We start from the raw sequence: 18,374 nt of genomic DNA on the forward strand, positions 1-18,374 counted from the left end.
GTTCCAAACAAAGTAAATGTTACCTCCGCCAGCATAGCAATATATCTGTGGATACATATATAAGAATAAGTCAGGTGCTTAATCAGTGTTGCTAATGAATACTTAAGTAACTTTAAATCACTTACTTGAGTGTTTACTGGGGGAACTGGTAATTAGACTTAAGCACCTAAATTATACCAAAATTCCAGTTTAGGCATGAAAATGTTTTTCTTGATCTACTTGAAGAGCAACAAAATTCAAATTGTAAATGGATATTTATATGCTTAACTCCTATTTCATTCAGCACGTGCTAAGTATAGCAACCTTGCATGAAACTCACCCTACAAAAGATCATACAAGAGAAATACAGCAAATCAAAAGACTGAACACTTCTCTCCTGAGTTCCAAACTAACACATGAGCAACTAAATTCAACCTTTTCACATCTCTCTGCAAGAAGGCCATAGCCTCATCTTTGCCTATCACTTTACTATATCCTGATTTACAGCTTTTCTCCTTAGTACAATACGTACCCTAAAAATGTGCAATATTTTTCACTTTCAAATACAGCCTGACATATAAACACTCTTTCTCTCTCATCTCTCACCTCCCCTGCTTCCAGAGCCTGATTCAGAAGTAGGGTGAGGGGAAAAAAAAACCCAACCCAAAACACCACAACAACCACTGCCACCACCATACATCTATCTTAGGTTCCTAGAGGCTCACTTAAAGCAAATAAAGTTTCTCAGGTATATATAGAAGTCTGACTGGACAGCACCCTGGGCAAACTTCTCTAGTTGACTGAAGCAGAAGCTTGCACAGAAGCACTGGACAAATTAGACTATTTGATCTCGAGAGTCCCTTCCAACCTGAACAATTCTGTGAGTCTGTGAAAATTCAACATTGGCATGTAAAACACAGAAATGTGATATATTCTCTAAACCTATTATTTAATTTACAGCATCCATTTAGCACATCTCAGAAACCTGAGCTACATGAATATTAATACGCACTCAGAAAGCATTCCAAGCTTGTCAAAAAGAAAGTTTTAATGCATGCATTTCTGCCCAACCTACCCTCCTTGGCTTCCTGCAGAAGTTGTTCGTTTTGAAGAAGTCAAGATATTTAAACACTGAATACTTACTATATAGCATCTTCAGGTTCCCGTGACAATGTTTATCTTGACGTTTTATGAGAAGATTTAAGTTTTTGTATTAAGCGTAACCCACAAGGGAAAAGCAAGTCCAGCCCTTTAAATTTACCAAGCACAAATTCAACAGCAGCCAGGGCAGGAGGCTACTACCTTGCCACACTGTAACAACTTTGCTCAAGCATAGCAACGGTAGAAGGGGTGGATAAGTATAACTATGCAAATTAAAAGAGGTTACTGCTTCAGGCATTTCACTTAAGAGGCACTACCGCTCTTCATGGAAGTACTTCTCTGAAGATACTGTCTAGGTTCCCATTTTCTAGCTCTGTTGGTAACACTGCTGTCTCCACTGGGAAAAAATAAGTGGTTTGCAATAGAAAACACAAATAACATTTTCAAAATACTCATCTTCCTGACAAATTTTGAGTATCTTTACACATAAAACCCCAAACAGACCACCTAACACAAAACACACCCACTGTTCCCTGTGAAACATCACGGATGATTTCACGAATCCTAGAACTTAAGCAGATGCGAAGAACCTGGACCATCTTAATGAAACATTACTGTTAGAAGCAACATTTTCCACAAGCTTAATGAAGGTACTGGAAGAACAAGTAGCGGCAATTTCTCACCTGTTTTGAATTAGGTGACTTAGATATCTTGACACCAGCTGAGGCCACACCATGTCATCCCATCCAAACAGCTGCATCATTGATAGAACGGGCTGTGGCTGGAGATCTGATAGGGCTTTGCTGGGTATATCCAAAGCTAAGAGAGTAAAACCTGATTTTAAAGAAAGGAAAACATTGCACCATGTTAATGGTTTCTCAGTACATCCCTGTTCCACTGAAAAGCATTCTAGATTAATTACAATTAAGAATGTGCCGTCTGGAAGTACCAGAAATCTCAGTTAAAACTGGGCAACTACTCTTAACAGACAGCATTTGTACACATGTTAAAACGTAGTCACTGTCCTGAGGAGCTTGTAAGTCAACATGACACACTGAATGCAATGGAGAGAAAAGGGATCCAAACATATGCAATTTTAAGTATCTTCAAGAAACCACAGATTATAAATCCCGAAGGCATAGCTCTACCACCAATGCAACAAAAAATGTCTTAAAAACTTGCTTTTTTTTTGTCTTCTTGGCTTCCCTTTCTTGCCTCCATCCAGCATTTCTTCCCTTGTACATGTAAGTACTATTGTGCTTTACAAGGTTGAGTTTTATTTATTTGCTTTGCTGTTTTCATACACTTCTTGCAGTGAAGAAGTATACCTGGAAATAATTCACTCAGTAAAAGCCAGTACCTGTCCTATTTTTAGAACACACTTTCATGTATCAGAAGTTACTGTGCAAATAAAGTACTATGGGCGAGCTTATCTGTGAAAAAAGGATCTTCATATAACAGTTGCAGATCTAGAAAGTGGGACAATACTTTGCACAGAGTTTTTGCTAATTTTGCTGTTTCTACTAGCTCTACTATGGAATCTGTATCTAAGACTACCAGAATAAAAGATATAGCACATTCTTTATGCTACAAATGATAAATGCATTTAAGCTCAAGAAGAAAACGTAATCTGAAATGTTGAGCAGTTATTAGGTTATAGGAAATGAGAGGCACTGAATGAGTCAGAAAAAACTGACTTTGGGGAGGCAATGAAATAAAGGAGCTCACTAGCTCCAACATTCTCCAATTCAAGTTAAATATAAATGTAATATTAATTTATTAAAATAATGATTTCTAAACTTGCATGCATTGGAAAGCTGACTTTGAATTAGACTGAAAAAAACTGGTTTTCAGAAACAACAATGAAGCTATTTTTATTAATAGTATAGGGACAGACTACCTTAAGCTATGAAGGGCTTCACTTTTCCTTATGTACCTCAGAATAAAAACCGGTAGTACAGAGTCTCCACTCTGCCTTAGGTGAGGAAACAATTTGTGCCAGCCTCCTTCCAGATTATTATTATTGTTTCTGCAGCATCAGCCATGACACGGATAGGGGAGAAACAGGAGACAGAAATGAATGTCAGTCCCATGCTATTTGCCTGGCAGAGGGAGCCGGAGAGCTGTGACAGCTGCTCTCCTCTGGGCTGCAACCTCTAAGGCGAAAAGCTCATACAGCATGGGAAGGGTTTGCCTTCCTCTGTAGTACTGCCTAACACATCTCTATAAAAAAGGTCACAACTGCACACCCCTGCTTCTAAGTGGAGTTTATAATAGGTTGTTCTTCTTGCTGTTTCACTGTGCTAATATAAAAAGATATAACACTGTAGGAAATGAATGAAAGTTTTGACATTAACAACCTCTTCCTTTGATTTGTATTGCTGTTTCCCATACATGCTTCACCAGTGTGAGGCCACTACTATTGCACACTGCCTCTTTCATTAATGTTACCTACTAACTACTGCAGAGCTGCTTCAAATGAAGGGTCTTGCCACTTTTCTATTACTAACTCAGTACTTCTGAGCTTGTAGCTTCACCTAATTTATACCATGATGGAAAAAATACTATATATTTCACTTCCCTAAATTTTAGTTAAATGAATATAAGATTCCATTGTAATGACAGAATACAACGCTAGCTACTGAAGTTAAAGATCAAACAGGTATTTCTTTCTATTCACTACCATGCTAACTCATTGCATGTGGAGTTCACATAGACATGAAATGTTGTACTCAAGATTAAAATCCTTCAGTGTAAAGCAAGATAAATAATTACAGTTAATTATATTTTCATGACCATGACCGTAAGGGTTCAGGAAAAAAAATAAAAGTCAACCTTTTAAAAACAGTCTTAAAATATGAAACATTATTAAAAAAAAAAATCATCACAATGAACAGTTCAACACAAAATTGTAACAAACTATCAAAAAGCTGTAAATTCTAGATGTAAAGAAGTTATTCTCATTTATATTGTAAAATGTTTGCAATGTTGATTATAGCCTATGACTAGTAGTGAAAACGAACTCAGACTTGAACAGCTTTAAACCCCTTTGGAGTTCTCAATCTGCTTGCATTCTATTAAATAATTCACAGTTACAATATTCCTTCTTGTCAAAATATTTAGCAGAGAATCTACTTTTTGCATTTCTGCAAATTTAAGTTACTACATGGAAGTAGAAATATCCCAAAATACAAAATCCTTGAAAGCCTGTGATCCAGAAATAGACCAAGTCCAGTAAGTCGTAGGGAGGGTCAATGCTAACCTGCAGCTGTATCAGCAAGCTGTGGGGAAGGCGGCATCTGTGACATTCTCTGGCTCTTCAAGTAGGGAAAGAAATTTCTCCAGAGAGCACTGGCGACAGCAAGGTGGTGCTCTTTAGCCACTAATGGAAGCTGTGCGTCTGCAGCCGTAGTCCCTAGCTGAAGTCCCTGGCTTACACGTTTGTGCACACTCCTACAGAGAAACAAAAACAATGTTTACATTCAATAAGTGAAAATTCCACATCTTTTAAAAGCATATTTACAACTACCTTAAACCCCAGGGCCTGAGAACTGAAGGATCATTTTGTGCAATTAAAACCTTTATGCAAAGACATTATGCATACCAGTTATTTGATGGATGAATGATGGCATATTAAGCACCATAAAGTTAATGTTAATTACTAATGTCAACCATTAATTATATGCTTTTTAATATGTCAGATCAAAATGAGAAATAGGCAGCTTTAAAATGAGTATCTGCATTTTGCAACTGCTAGCATGACAAGCAAGTGTGCTGACAATCCAAAGCCAGATGCTTTCTTAAAATTTTTGTCAGTATGGCTTTTAGGATAGGGTTGTGTCCAGTAAATAGTGGCAAATGATTCTGAGTAATTGTACAGCTTTTTTTTCTGAAATCTATTTCTCATTTGTAAAACCTCACTAGGTAGGAGTTTAGATAAGAGAAAAGATTCACTTTATCGCAATCTGCTGCAATTAGGTTTGACAGCAGTGCCCACACCTTTTTTAGTACAGTAAGGACAAAAGTTACCACTACACATAACTCCCATCTCTTCCTGAGACAATGTGGCATGAATTCAATAATGCACTCAATTTTCTTTGATTCTTCTAGTACCATTCCTGCTACTTAATCTAATTTGGAAGTTGTGACTTTCTAGAGGTTTAATAGAGATATGTCTGCAGGGAATCAATGTTCTCAGAGAAATGGGGGGGAGAGCACTAATAAATTTGTCTGGTAGAGCAGGATAGGCGGCATTACTGCACCAGGCTGATCAACTAAATAACATGCTTATTAAAAACAATCTGTAGGAACGTACTATCATTCCTGTTCCTATTTATCTTCTGGTCAACTCAATTGAGATTGTGCATTAAAGCACAGGCAGCATTATTACATTTGCTTTATTAAATTCTATAAACGGCACTGTAAAGTCAGAGTCAAGATATTTATAAGATAATGGCAAACAGCAGAGGCATTGAGACTTGCCTTAACACTAACAGTTGTAGACTATTATATTTTCTTTCTTAATTGCTATTCTCACAGTAGCAACTGTTTCACTCTTCCCCCAGATCTTTATTCTGTACTCACCCTAATTTGAAATAAACCAAAACAAAACCAGAAAAAACTCCAGCCACCAGTTTCCTTCTGGGGATCTGGGAAAATTATGAAAGAATTACACAACTCACAGCACTCATTAGGACATTTGAAATGGAATAATTTTAAATAAAGAGTAGGTTGGCTGCAAGGCCTTCCTGAACTAGGGTTGATATTAGAAGCGCATCTCATTATATCAAATTAGTATCCAAAAATCCTGCTAACACATAATTTTAAACATAAAACATACTGGCTGTCAAAGGTAACGATACCTTATGCCTGTCTCCAGGCACTCATTAGTTTCAATAGGACAGACAGAAAGAATTGAGTATCAGCTACTTTTCGAATGGGACATGGAAAGGTATGTAATATCAGGAGGAATCAAGGATTTCTTTGTGAGACAGCGTGAATCCAAACACAGGAACAAAAGCCAGGAATTCTAAACCCAACATTTATTCCCTCTGTGGCTTCACATAAATCATACAGCCTTTGTGAGCCTCAGTTTCCCAGCCATGATATTTGGATAGTAAGGAAGCTTACCCTTTAAGGATGCTGTGAAAACAATCAATGCTTAGAAAGAAACTAAGGATTATATTTAGTATGTCAGTTCGTATTCCTATTTACAAGGCATATTCTCCAAGTCAACATGAACTGAAATAGAAGCAAGATTAGCATTAAAAGTCAGGCAATATTCTTTGGGAGTACCCCTTATTACAAAAAGCACAAAGGGAAGAGTGTAGAAAAAGTGAGCTAGGTCTAAAGGACAATGCAAAAAGTAAAAGCAGGGCTGAAGAAGCAAGTTAGAAATATATTTTTGTCTATTACCAAAAAAAGTTTGATAGCAAAACCAAAGGGCTCTTCTGTTTTACTTTAAGAATGTGTAAAGAATAAAACTTCTGGGAACAGAATCTGCCCTTACAGCCAGACTAGGCTGTAAAATTGCACAAAGACCTTTTTCTCCCCTCTAAATTGCCTCTCCAAAGACGAGTGTCTTCCATCTCCTTTAGCCATCTATGCAAAGTAGAAGGGTGTACAGACTTCCAAAGTAAGGTAATATATCTCTGTGTCAGTGGAAGGGCAACTCATACAAATCAGTATTTATCTTTATTCATAGTAACCTACACAAATGCTTGAAATAAGGTAAATGCTTAGAATCGATGAGGCATCAATATACGCTGCAGCTGATGTAGCCAGCTACTTCTACCAACAAGCAAACTTTTTCATTCAATAAAAATATGGATAAATAAAATTTTACATTTTATGTAGGCTTCCATCATACCATCAAACATCATTTCTGAAACTATACATCTAGTTTTCCATTGTGTTAAGAGCTTTGGAACCACCTTGTTCTAATGGCAGTAAGTTGGTGTGATCTTTACTTGCTTTAAACCACGATTTTCCTATTTCTGTAAAAAGAGCTGTGCATTTTCATTTTGCCATCAGTTCAAATAAACCCTGGGTTTATTAAAGAAGGGAATATTTGTGCTACCTGAATGAGGACTGTGCTGGATGTATAGGTATAGCAGTAACATGAGGGGTTATTTTCTACACCCTACACCTAAGGAATTGCAGCCATTTATCTGGTTGCAGGTACTGAAATCATAAACCATGCTTTTACAATCATAAACCATGCTTTTGCAAGCCTGGATTACTAAAATGGAGTGAAACTTTAGGTCAAGATGAAAAAGTAAAACACATAAAATGCAGAAGCCTGCCTACATAATGGAAACTGAAGTCACTATTAGTCCATAATCTGCACTGGCTCCATACTGGCATCCAGACTTAGTATAATGTAATTTAATTTGATCTACAAGGGTTCAGAACTCCTCAGCATGAGAAAAGACCTCTCTCTTCCTACCAGCATTGCTAGGGACACATACTACAAGGGCTCCCAAATACAACTGGGTTTGCTGGTTTTTTTTTTTTTCCTTCCTAGTAGCTGGTGCAGTGCTGTTTTGGCTTTAGTCTGAGAGCAATGCTGATAACACAAACCAGTGTTTTAGTTGTTGCTAAGTAGTGCTTACCCTGATCAAGGACTTTTCAGTCTCATGCTCTGTCAGTGAGGAGGGCACAAGAAGCCAGGAGGAAGCAGAGACAGGACATCTGACCCAAACTAGCCAAAGGGGAATTCCATACCACAGCATGTCATGCTCAGTATATAAACTGGGGGAGTCACTCAGAAGGCCAGATCGCTGCTTGGGTCGGGCTGGGTATCAGTGGTGACCAATTGTATTGTGCATGACTTGTGTTTTCTGAGCTTTCATTTCTTCTTTTGTTGTTTCCTATTATTATAATATTGGCATTCTTTCTATTATCATTACATTTTACTTTTAGTTATTAAATTGTTTTTATCTCAACCCGCGGGGTTTACGTTCTTTCAATTCTCCTTATCCAGCCCAGGAGGGGGAAAGGAGGAGGATGGTGGGGTGGTGGTGAGTGAATGGCTGTGTGGTGCTGAGTTACAGGCTGAGTTTAAACCATGACACCAGTATAGCCAAGATTAAGATCAGGAAAGTCTTTTTAAAGCACCTGAATGATCTTTTGATGTTGAAGCAAATAAATAATTAAAAAATAACACCTGCAGGACCAACACCCCTGGATAAATCTTGGGAGACTGAGTAGAGATATATGAGTGTTTCTGAAATGATAAATGGCCTTGATGCTTAGAATTTCAACTACTAGCATCTGTTCTTTCAAGGTAAACTCAGGCAAAGTGAAATGAAACCAAGCGTCATCTCACTAAAAGACAGGTAATAGGGGCTTTGCGCTCTGCAGATGAATGGAAGTTGAATAATACTTGAGTTTGAAGATTCTCCTTTCAAACATTTCTACTCTGTCATGGTTCTGCATTACTGTAAGATTATCAATGCTGTTTCTCATTTTGATATTTTGGCAGCAAATGCTTTGTGCCTTGGTCCTATTTTAACGTTGCCACAGAGGTGGTAACTGCAACAGAAGTGACTGCAGGAACTTGAGGCTTCTTCAGCTGTGGGGAGCTTTGAAGATTTCAGCACAGAGAACTGAAGAGATGCAGAGATTAACTGACACAAAGAACAATAAAGTGACAGTTCTGATTTCAGCAAAGATGATAGAAGAGCTTTACATTTTCTCAACAAGCCCCAGACCCAGAAGTGATGTCAGCTACTTGGAAATGTACACAACAATAAAGTTATCAGCTTAAGCTCTCCTCAAAATCAAACCCCACATTAACATAATGAAAAGCATATTTGTTTCTGCTGAAAAGATTAGGATTAGCAAGTTACACAGTAAACATGGCATTAAAATAAAATCCAGAACAGAAGTGCCAGTTGACATTGCTCTGTTTCATAAGGAAAGGTGTTTCTGCTTCCCTTTCCCACACACAAAATCCCTGAAAAAAACACTATTGCACAGCAAAAGATCAGGCTTTCCCATAGGAATCTATCTAGTCATATTTTCTGTGGTTGTATAAATCTCACTGCAGTGATGCACTCAAAATTTATGCCTCCTACCAGTGTGAAACTAGATCTCTGCTAGACAGCAGTCCACTCAGCTTCAGTGACCAAACGGTATCTACCGAGCAGCAATTCAGAATTTAGTTCAATGTTACTCACCCAATTTCATTTTCTTCAAATGCCATAAAATTCTGTACTCCTTTAATACTGCTACTCAATTCTTTTCATTCCATCAGAATTGTTATCCTTACAGCGACCAGAACTGGAAGGGAGGCTTTGGCAGAAGCCACATACATTTCCAGTAACAAGTCCTATCCAAGCTTAAGATGAAAAAGATCCCCGCGTGCCCTCTATATGCCTTTGTAAATAATCCAGTATGGACATTCAACTAGTTGACTATTATGCCATTTAGTTACATGATAGTTATAGAAATTTGCAACTATAGCACTTACTTCATTAATCCATATGGATTCCAACTCCCATGATGACAAACTCACTGTTCAGCTTCTACTTAATAATTTGTTCATAAGCATTTACTTATTTTTATGTCTGTGCTTCTCTATGCAGTTTACATTAAATAAATATACATTTCTGAAATCATAACCTTTTATACTACAATAAAATATAATACAAGTGTGAAGGAGACAACATTTTAGAGTTAGATAATTTTATACGGAAAATTTCAAAACATTCAAGAAAGGAAAGTTTATGTGCGGACTACAGCAGTAGCATGCACAAAGGCAGTAACAAAATGTTGCATCTGGGTTCAAATCTGCTTGCAACCACAGAATGGCTAGGGTTGGAAGGGACCTTAAAGGCATGTACTTCCAGCCCTCCACCATGGACAGGGACACCTTCCACTAGACTAGGTTGCTCAAAGCCCAGTCCAGCCTGACCTTGAACACTTCCAGGGATGGGAAAGCCACAGCTTCTGTAAGCAACCTATGCCTGTGTCTCCCCACGCTCAGAGTGAAGAGGTACAGTATCATGGAGCTGTGCCAAATTACAAGTAACAACCTGTACGATCCTACCTCTCTTATACACGCAGATTCATGAAAAAGAAATGGATCTGGATTCATGGGAGTGGTAGCTGCACAGTGGTTCCACAATGCCCAGTTCCTCCAAGAAGAAAGTGCCCCAACCTAACCATACTCAGAGACCGGTGGCAAGCCATGGATGTGGCATCTCATGGTAAAACCTTTTGGCTTCCTGATCAGTGGTGAATGATGTGACCACTGGATCTAATGTGTAAAAATTTAAACCTTTCTCTTGACCACAGTTATGAATGCAGGTATGCTGGGTTGCAGAGCTCTGCACTGAACTCCTGGTTATCATCATGTTTAGTAAGTGCACTGACAGCATGCTTACAAGAATTTTAAGTCCAAAAGCATTTTGCTGATGTCCTCAAAGAGCCTAAGCTGAATGCTTAACAACTAAGACCTGTGAAAACAGCCTTAGTGTCTCTGGGCACAGAAGCTTAGGTACCTAGGGAACTTCAGTGGTTAGAATGGAGTCACCTACACACTTTCAGACACTTTCACACTCAGGCTGATTCAGCGAAACATGCATGAAAGAAGGTGACTGAATTCTATCCAAGTTTGATTCAAACATCCAAGTCCTCTTTCAAATCTGTTTCCAAGGTCTTTGAGATACAATTTCTTTTTTATATTCATTTATATATCACCCAGTATATTGAGACTGGTATGACTGCAGTAGGAACCAGACAGAAGCAGCAATCCCACCTCAAATCTGAATCTCTTGTTTCCGTATCACCAATACACACACACAAAGTATATATAAAGTTTCTGTATCATACGCAAAGTACGTATAAAGTTTCTTCACATCTGAGCAACAACCTTTTTACTCTTTGATAATTAAAAAAACCCAACCCCCAACAAACAAAATTTAAAAGAGCACATAATTTTCACCCACCTTTATGGAATACAAAAATAGTTTCCAGAAATATAACCAACGTGAGAAACTTTAGGCCAAAAATAAATTTTCCCATGCATTAAAAGAACATTTGAAAAAAACCCCACAGTTTATAATGAAAAAGTCTGCACTGCGTAAGCCATAATGAGCATCATCACCATCACAGAGCTGTACTGCTGGATGTTCAAACAGGACTGGAAAAATCATGATGCAATATAATCAAACATTAGCATGCCCCCATCAGATCAGCACATATTAAATCATGGTTAGATGTTCTTTCTTCAGTTTAATTTGCTTCAATAATCCACAATAAACTGCATGTTTAAATGTTTACTGGAAAAAGGATGTCCAAATAATGTGCCTGGATATGTATGAGTATGATGAACACTGATTGGTGTGACAAGGCAAAGAAGGCTAACAAGGGAAGAGGGATGCTTTTCAGAACTCTAACATCCAGGATTTTTATCAAATGATTTAATTCATCCAATTGTGCTGAAGTTTTTTATAGCAGAGACTTGCACAACATCAGACATGTCAGCCTGTCTTCATACAGAGCCCCCTTATCATCCTTGTGGTCCTCCTCTGGACTTGCTCCAACAGCTCTATGTCCTTCTTATGTTGAGGACACCGGAACTGTACACAATACTCCAAGTGAGGTCTCAGGAGAGCAGAGTAGAATGGAGCCTATGACACCCTTTCTTTCCTATATTATGTCCTAGTCACTAGGTAACAGATATCTAATCATTGGGACTGCTGTCATTTAAAAACAAACAACAAAACCCTAAAAAACCACAACAAGTACCTACCTCCAGCAGTGGGACTCTACTGTTCTAAGCACAGAGATTTCTGTTCTTCCTGACACTGAATCAGACATCTCTGGACCCACACCACACACTGGATTCAATCCTTCACTTTGCATCTTCTGCAGGTTGGCAGTAGACAAAGTCCCACATAGGAGGCAAGAGTGGGTTGTTGTATAAGACATGCATGCTGCAGATGACAAACAAGTTCTATTCAGCTGGGCCTGTTACTGTAGGCCATCAGACCACTGTACCATGGAGGACCCCTACATCATTTGAAAGGAGTTTTCCAACTTCTGCTATCCTCCTAGCTCACCTGAACAGAGGTACCAGGCAGGCAAATGTCCTAGTACTCAGGAGTAAAAGGTCAAAAGAGGCCTAAATCACCATAACACTCTAGGACTGAGGTGATTTCAGACCACAGTTTAAAGGGCTTGATTATATGTGTGTGTAGATATATATATATAGAGAGAGAGAGGTAAATAAAAATGCCAGTGCATCTAGCTTAGGTTGCAAGAGACACACACAGACATTAGGGCACCATTTCAATTACCGCAGCTTTTCTGTGAAACCTTAGCTAATCACTGCTAGAAGATACTCCACCCTTCTCCACCCAGAAATCTTAATCATACCATTTTCTGTTTTGTTGTGGGTTTTTTTCTTTTCCCCACACACACATCAGGAAAACATCACCCTTAAACATCCTAAAACGTATTTTGCATTATGTTCCCTTAATTGAAAAAAAATGCCTATTAACAAAATTAAAAAGGCTACAGATCCTTTCAATTTACCATACACCAATTGCTGCCTGAATAGAAGCAGATGACATACTCTTTCCTATTGAAGATAGAGCAGGTTTAAACAGAGCCATTCCAATTCTTTCATTGATGGTATAAATCTTCAAATCTCAGTGGAAGAGCCTAGTATATTCCTTTTGTTAGTAGATCATTGACAGAACAGACTCAACAGTTAAGAAGCTTCTAATGTGACAATTCATATAAGCAGAGTAATTAAAGTATATTAGAAAACCAGATAATCTCCCCCAATCAAACCAATAAAGGGCAGCCCATGGGCATTCAAATCACATATTGTAATTTAGCTCAGGGTCACCTTCCCAAGGTAAATAATATCAACAGAAAATACCTTAAACTGAATGATCCTTACCCATTACTAAACCTATTCAGGAAATTACATAAAGCTCTTTGAAGACACAAATATTTTAAGAACAGTTAACCACTTTAAACAACTACTTTATTTCCTTTTATTGTTTTGAAGACTAAAGCCAGGTTTCATTTCTTACACATTACTTGGGATATTCACTAAAAAACATAGGAAAGATAGGGAAAATGTGACAGACCCTTTAAAATGTTATAATGCAAGTAAAGCAGCAACAATATTTTCTCACATTACCTGAAAGTGCATTATTACAGATGATGCAAGTTGTCAGTAACTAAATTATTATACTATCCATAGGTAGAGAATCCTGCTCTTACAAATTTTTACTAATCTCACATGCAACTATATTTTTACTATTTTCTCGTTGGTTTTTTGTTTGTTTTATGTATCTTTTACAAGCAGGTCCATCAACTGCTTAATTAAAAGCATTTGATTACATTTAAAACAAGAAGTAAATCCAAACCAGCACTCTTTATCAAGTTTTCCAAGTTTAAGTTTATACTATAAAAACCTTATAAAAGACCCAAGACATAAGCATTGCAACTGACCCCGCAATAAGTGGAAAATGTACACAAATTTTAAGCCAATATTAACATATTTCTTTTTAAACAACAGATGCTATAATACATAGCTTGGCAGCTACTTCATTAGAGAAATATGATTCAAGAAATGTGGCTCTTTGAAACAAATACAAAGGAATTTGGTAGATCTATGTTCTTCACTAAACTGTTCTTTAGATTTAAATGTAACACTACAAACATCATGCGGCACAGAAAAAAAACCAAACAGAAAGTCTCAGGATTTAAGACAGTTGTCTTTCCACAGCAATATGGAAACATTAATATATTATGTTAAGATACATAATCAGCAAAGCTACCGCTCATTGCTTAATGTATTTTCTCAGTCAAGGAATCATCAAAATTAGCAAAAGTAACCATGAGCTAATCCACTTCAAAGTTTTCAAAACGAGTGTTTAAAGTAAGAGCTGATAGTCTGTTAAGTTGCAGCTTCTCTGAGTATGGCCATCCCTTGAAACTTTAAATATATTATACTCCTTTACTTTTTTCAACAGGGAGGCAAAAGCTGCACAAAGGCCAAAGCAGTAGTAGCCTGAACATTCCACGCTTTACTGGAGAGCAGTAAAAGTTCTGACAATGCCACCAACAGACTTGGCAGAGAGAAAGGCTATTTTAACTCATGGAGTTGCAGAAAGAAATGTGGAAATTCTCCAAAAAGGAAAGTGGACAGACAGCAAATGCTGAAAAGTTTAACTGAGAAAGAAAAAAAAAAAACCCCAAAACTAAAACCACACAAATGAAGTGGCCCTCAAGTACAGGCAGCTCTCCCTCCTGCATTATATCTTTCATCACATTCTTCCTGCAGTGACCTTTTCCCCCATGCACTATATGGTGGAAGAGAGACCTGGAATGTGTTATCATCAGCCTCTCCTGTCCATCTGACTCCCCTGGATGACTGTGGATGCAGTGAGACTTGCAATGATCCAGGACACAGAGATGCCATAGTTGGGAGATGAAAGTGAAAGCTGTCATATAAACACTTGAAATTTCCACTGGATGCTTGATGAAGGTCTTGAATATATGGAGAAATAAGCTAGCAATCTATCAGAAACAATTATTATTAAATTACAAGAAACAACAAGTATTTAGAAAATAACTAGCATAAAAGAAAATCATGGACAAAGAAAAGAAAATAAAGCTTGAAATTACTTTTTACTGGCTGGATTCCATTTACTTTAAAGAGAGGTAAAACAAGTGTCACCAAAATTGTGATTCTACAGTGTGCAAATCTGAACCTGGGGCAATAAGTTCAAATTATTTTCTATGCATTTAACTCTAAATTTTAGAGGAAAGCTGTTCATGAATAGATCTGCATTCATCAATTCCTGGCAGTGTTCAAGGCCAGGTTGGACGGGGCTTTGGGCAACCTGGTCTAGTGGAAGGTGCCCCTGCCCATGGCAGGGGGGTTGGAACTGGATGATCTTTAAGATCCCTTCCAACCCAAATGATTATACTGTGATCACCGATACAAAATGTTAACCCATCTTATATTGCTCCTTGAATCTACTGATTTGTAGGTAATATTCCTTTATTTTTAGATGCAACACTAGGAAATGTTTTTCTTAATTCCTCTAAAAATGTTATTGTGGATTTCTTTTAGAACACAAATATTTTCCTAAAGCATTCACTATTTTGTAAGCAAGCGGCATAACAGTTCCTTAGTTAACCATTAATTCATTCATCCATAAATTGTTTTACCCTCTTTTGAATGGTTTAGGCTTGATGAGTATCCCCTATATATGCCCAAGGGAAGAACTCTCCAAGGCAACAACTGCAGGACCACAAAAATAAAATAAAATTTAAAAATATAATATCTGCACATCAAAGAGCTCATTTCCTGATATCAAAGATTCTAAACTTCACTGGGATAGAAAGTGTTAATGCTGTGAATAAAAGGTTCACAACTGCAGTTGAATCATGTGAAGATTATCAATATAGCAGCAATGTACAAAGGGGCTTCAGCAAGGTTACTGAGTTCAATATAATCCTCTCGATAGCTAAGCACAGTAATAGAGAACACTGTGTTCACTGTGACAGCATGTTGTGTGTGCTCAGTAATACTTTTAAAATATACAGGGAGAACAAGAAATCCCCAGCATCTCTACTATGCTCAAAGACAAAGTAAAGACATTAACAGGAACAGACACGCAGCCCTAAAACACCAAGGCACAAAAAAACCAAACATTCAGAGCTGCAGAATATTATTTAGCACTTTCTCCTTAGCCCTTCTCGAAGGGTTTAACTACATCACCGAACAGACAAGTTGTTATGACCATAATTTAAATGCAAGCAACACAGCTCTAGCCTGCATGGGCCAGGTCTGCTGGGAGGGGATATTACATCCGCTTCAACCACCCTAGTAAATCTGTGCCAGAGAGCTGGGGTTTTTTCCTACGCATATTTAACTAAGATAGGGTTGCAAGAGCAGCAAAGACAACACAACCTGCCTTAATTCAGTGCAACTAGTTCGCATTTCAGCTTGTAGAATAGTCTTGGTGAAAACAGACAGCTGATTTGAGCCCAACTGCAATTTTCCTTCATTACCTTCACCGGTATTCAGCCAGTTACCTTCTCCCCTGTACTATGAATGCATATGCTACGACTGCAGTCTTCCTTGTGTCTTTAACACAACGTATAAACTGGAGCACACAAAACACACACAGTGACTCTGCTGTCACAAAATTTCAAGTCCCAAGGGAGTCAATCCAGGTAACTGACTTCAGCAGCAGCAGCAAGGCTCAGCAATTCACAGATCTCAGCCAAGTGCTTTGCTAGCTTCTGCACTGTTCAAAGCACTGGGAGTCATCTTGTTGCTTTGAACAGGTAAGTTAGTGCTCATTTTTTTTCAAAGAAACAACACAGAAAAAGCAAACAGTTAAAAAAGACCTTTGGTTTGCCTAAGCAAAGCTTTAGCATAGGTAAGATTCAGAATTTTTTAATCCTCTGAAAGAACAAATAGTCAAAAGTAAAGGAAAAAAAAATGGACAGGCTTCACTGAAATTGATACTATCCTAAATTGCTTTATTCCCCTTTCTTAGTTCATATACATACAAAAATCCCAGCTAAACCAAATCTAAAATTTTCCAAACCATTACCATTTCATTGAACTTAAAACAGCTTCATTTCAATTCTTAAAAGCCGTATTTTGAATAGCAAACTATAAAACAACCTGCCATTATAACTATTTTGGATCAAAATAATACAAATTTCCTCAATAAATTTCTGTGCCATATGCAAAACTTCAGAACAGTAAACATGCCTCAACCTCTATCGCACTGGGGGCACATCACCTCACATGATAAGCACTTAAAAGAAAAAACACAAAATACACTTGCCCACCACTGACGGCGGGGGGCTTGCAGGAATCACTGGAAACTCTGTGATTAGCCCAGACCACGAGACATTTCACTCTTTGTTTTTGAGGGGTTTGTTTGTTTTAAACAGAGGTCACCTTTTATGTAACAGATTTCTTAGAAAATTACTGAAAAATTGTAATTGCATTTCTTTAAATTATAGGGGCATCATTATTTTTTATTCTTTCGAAATGTAAGACTAAATTTGGCTTACAAAGTATATTTGAAAGAACAGGAAGTCTAGATCACTTTAAATGATCTTTGTTCAAGTTTATAGCTTGTTAGGAACAGAAATACTAATATTTGTCACATAGGGAATATACAGCATTAGTTGTTATGTATTTAGCTGGAAACAGCAAATCACTGCTGGTACACAAGGTCATTGTTATCAATCTCTCATGACAGCTCTTTCTGCTTGCCATCAGAGCAAGACAGAGTTACAACCAGAGACTTGAGGGTCATAGCAAATAAGCTGACTTAGCAGCATTTACTCTCTGTTGAAGCCCACCTCTCTTTAAAATATTCGAAAGAAAGATCCACCCAACCCCTTCTTAGGCTTCCTAAGTGAGCTCTTCATTTGCAAATTTCTAAAAAGATGGCACACACGAAACAGTATCCTGTTATTATATGCACCAGTCCTGCCTTGAATACATACTGTTGAGTGCAAAACCCACGTTCTCCATTCTTACTGAGAAATCGGAGAATTACAGAATGGTTGAGGTTGGAAGGGACCTCTAGAGGTCATCTTGTCTGGATTGCTCAAGCAAAGACACCTAGAGTTGGTTACCCTGGACCATGTCCATATGGCTTTTGAGAATATCCAAGGAAGGAGACTCAACAACCTCTCTGAAGAACCTGTACCAGTGATTGGTCACCCCCACAGTGAAAAAGTGTTTCTTGCTGTTCAGAGGGACCTAGGGACCTTCCTGCATTTCAGTTTGTGCCTATTGTCTCTGGCTCATGATCACTGGGGAGCACTGAAAAGACCCTGGCTCTGTCCTCTCTGCACCCTCCCTTCAGACAGTTCTATACATTGACAAGATCCCCCTGAGCTTTCTCTGCTCCAAGCTAAACCTCTACCCAACCTTTCCTCGAAGAAGAGATTTCAGTCCCATAATTATGTAGCCCTTCACTGGACTCTCTCCAGGATGTCCGTGTCTCTCTTGTACTGGGCAGCCCAGAATTAAACACAGTACTCCAGATGTGGTGTCAGCAGTGATAAGCAGAAGAAAAGTTATCACCTCCCTCCACCTGCTGGCTCTGGCTACTGCAGCACAAGGTACCATCACAGATTTGAAACAGCACATTGCTAGCTCAAATCTCTGATGAAGGCATATGAAAACCTTCCGCATCATTACGAGTCATACATGAATATAATGTATATTAAGAATTAAAATGTCTGTTTATCTGAGAAATTGAAATAAAGTAGAA

The 18,374-nt window shown here is 38.0% G+C and overlaps 1 protein-coding gene across 2 annotated transcripts in view; it reads right to left on the bottom strand.

Annotated features, from left to right (window-relative positions):
* MMS22L (MMS22 like, DNA repair protein) overlaps positions 1-18,374 on the bottom strand; it is a 90,999-nt gene that overhangs the window by 21,327 nt on the left and 51,298 nt on the right. For both annotated transcript variants that reach the window (XM_057410826.1, XM_057410825.1), the window contains exons 15-16: positions 4,343-4,533; positions 1,764-1,914 (exon numbers count right to left, since the gene is read on the bottom strand). In XM_057410826.1, coding sequence (XP_057266809.1) covers positions 1,764-1,914; positions 4,343-4,533 — 342 coding nt within the window. The remainder of the gene's footprint in view (positions 1-1,763; positions 1,915-4,342; positions 4,534-18,374) is intronic.

The sequence above is a fragment of the Pezoporus wallicus genome, unplaced genomic scaffold (assembly GCF_028554395.1).
Source record: "Pezoporus wallicus isolate ANWC-B61680 ecotype Strahan unplaced genomic scaffold, APGP_CSIRO_Pwel_v1 contig_747, whole genome shotgun sequence".
NCBI classification, from domain to species: Eukaryota; Metazoa; Chordata; class Aves; order Psittaciformes; family Psittacidae; genus Pezoporus; species Pezoporus wallicus.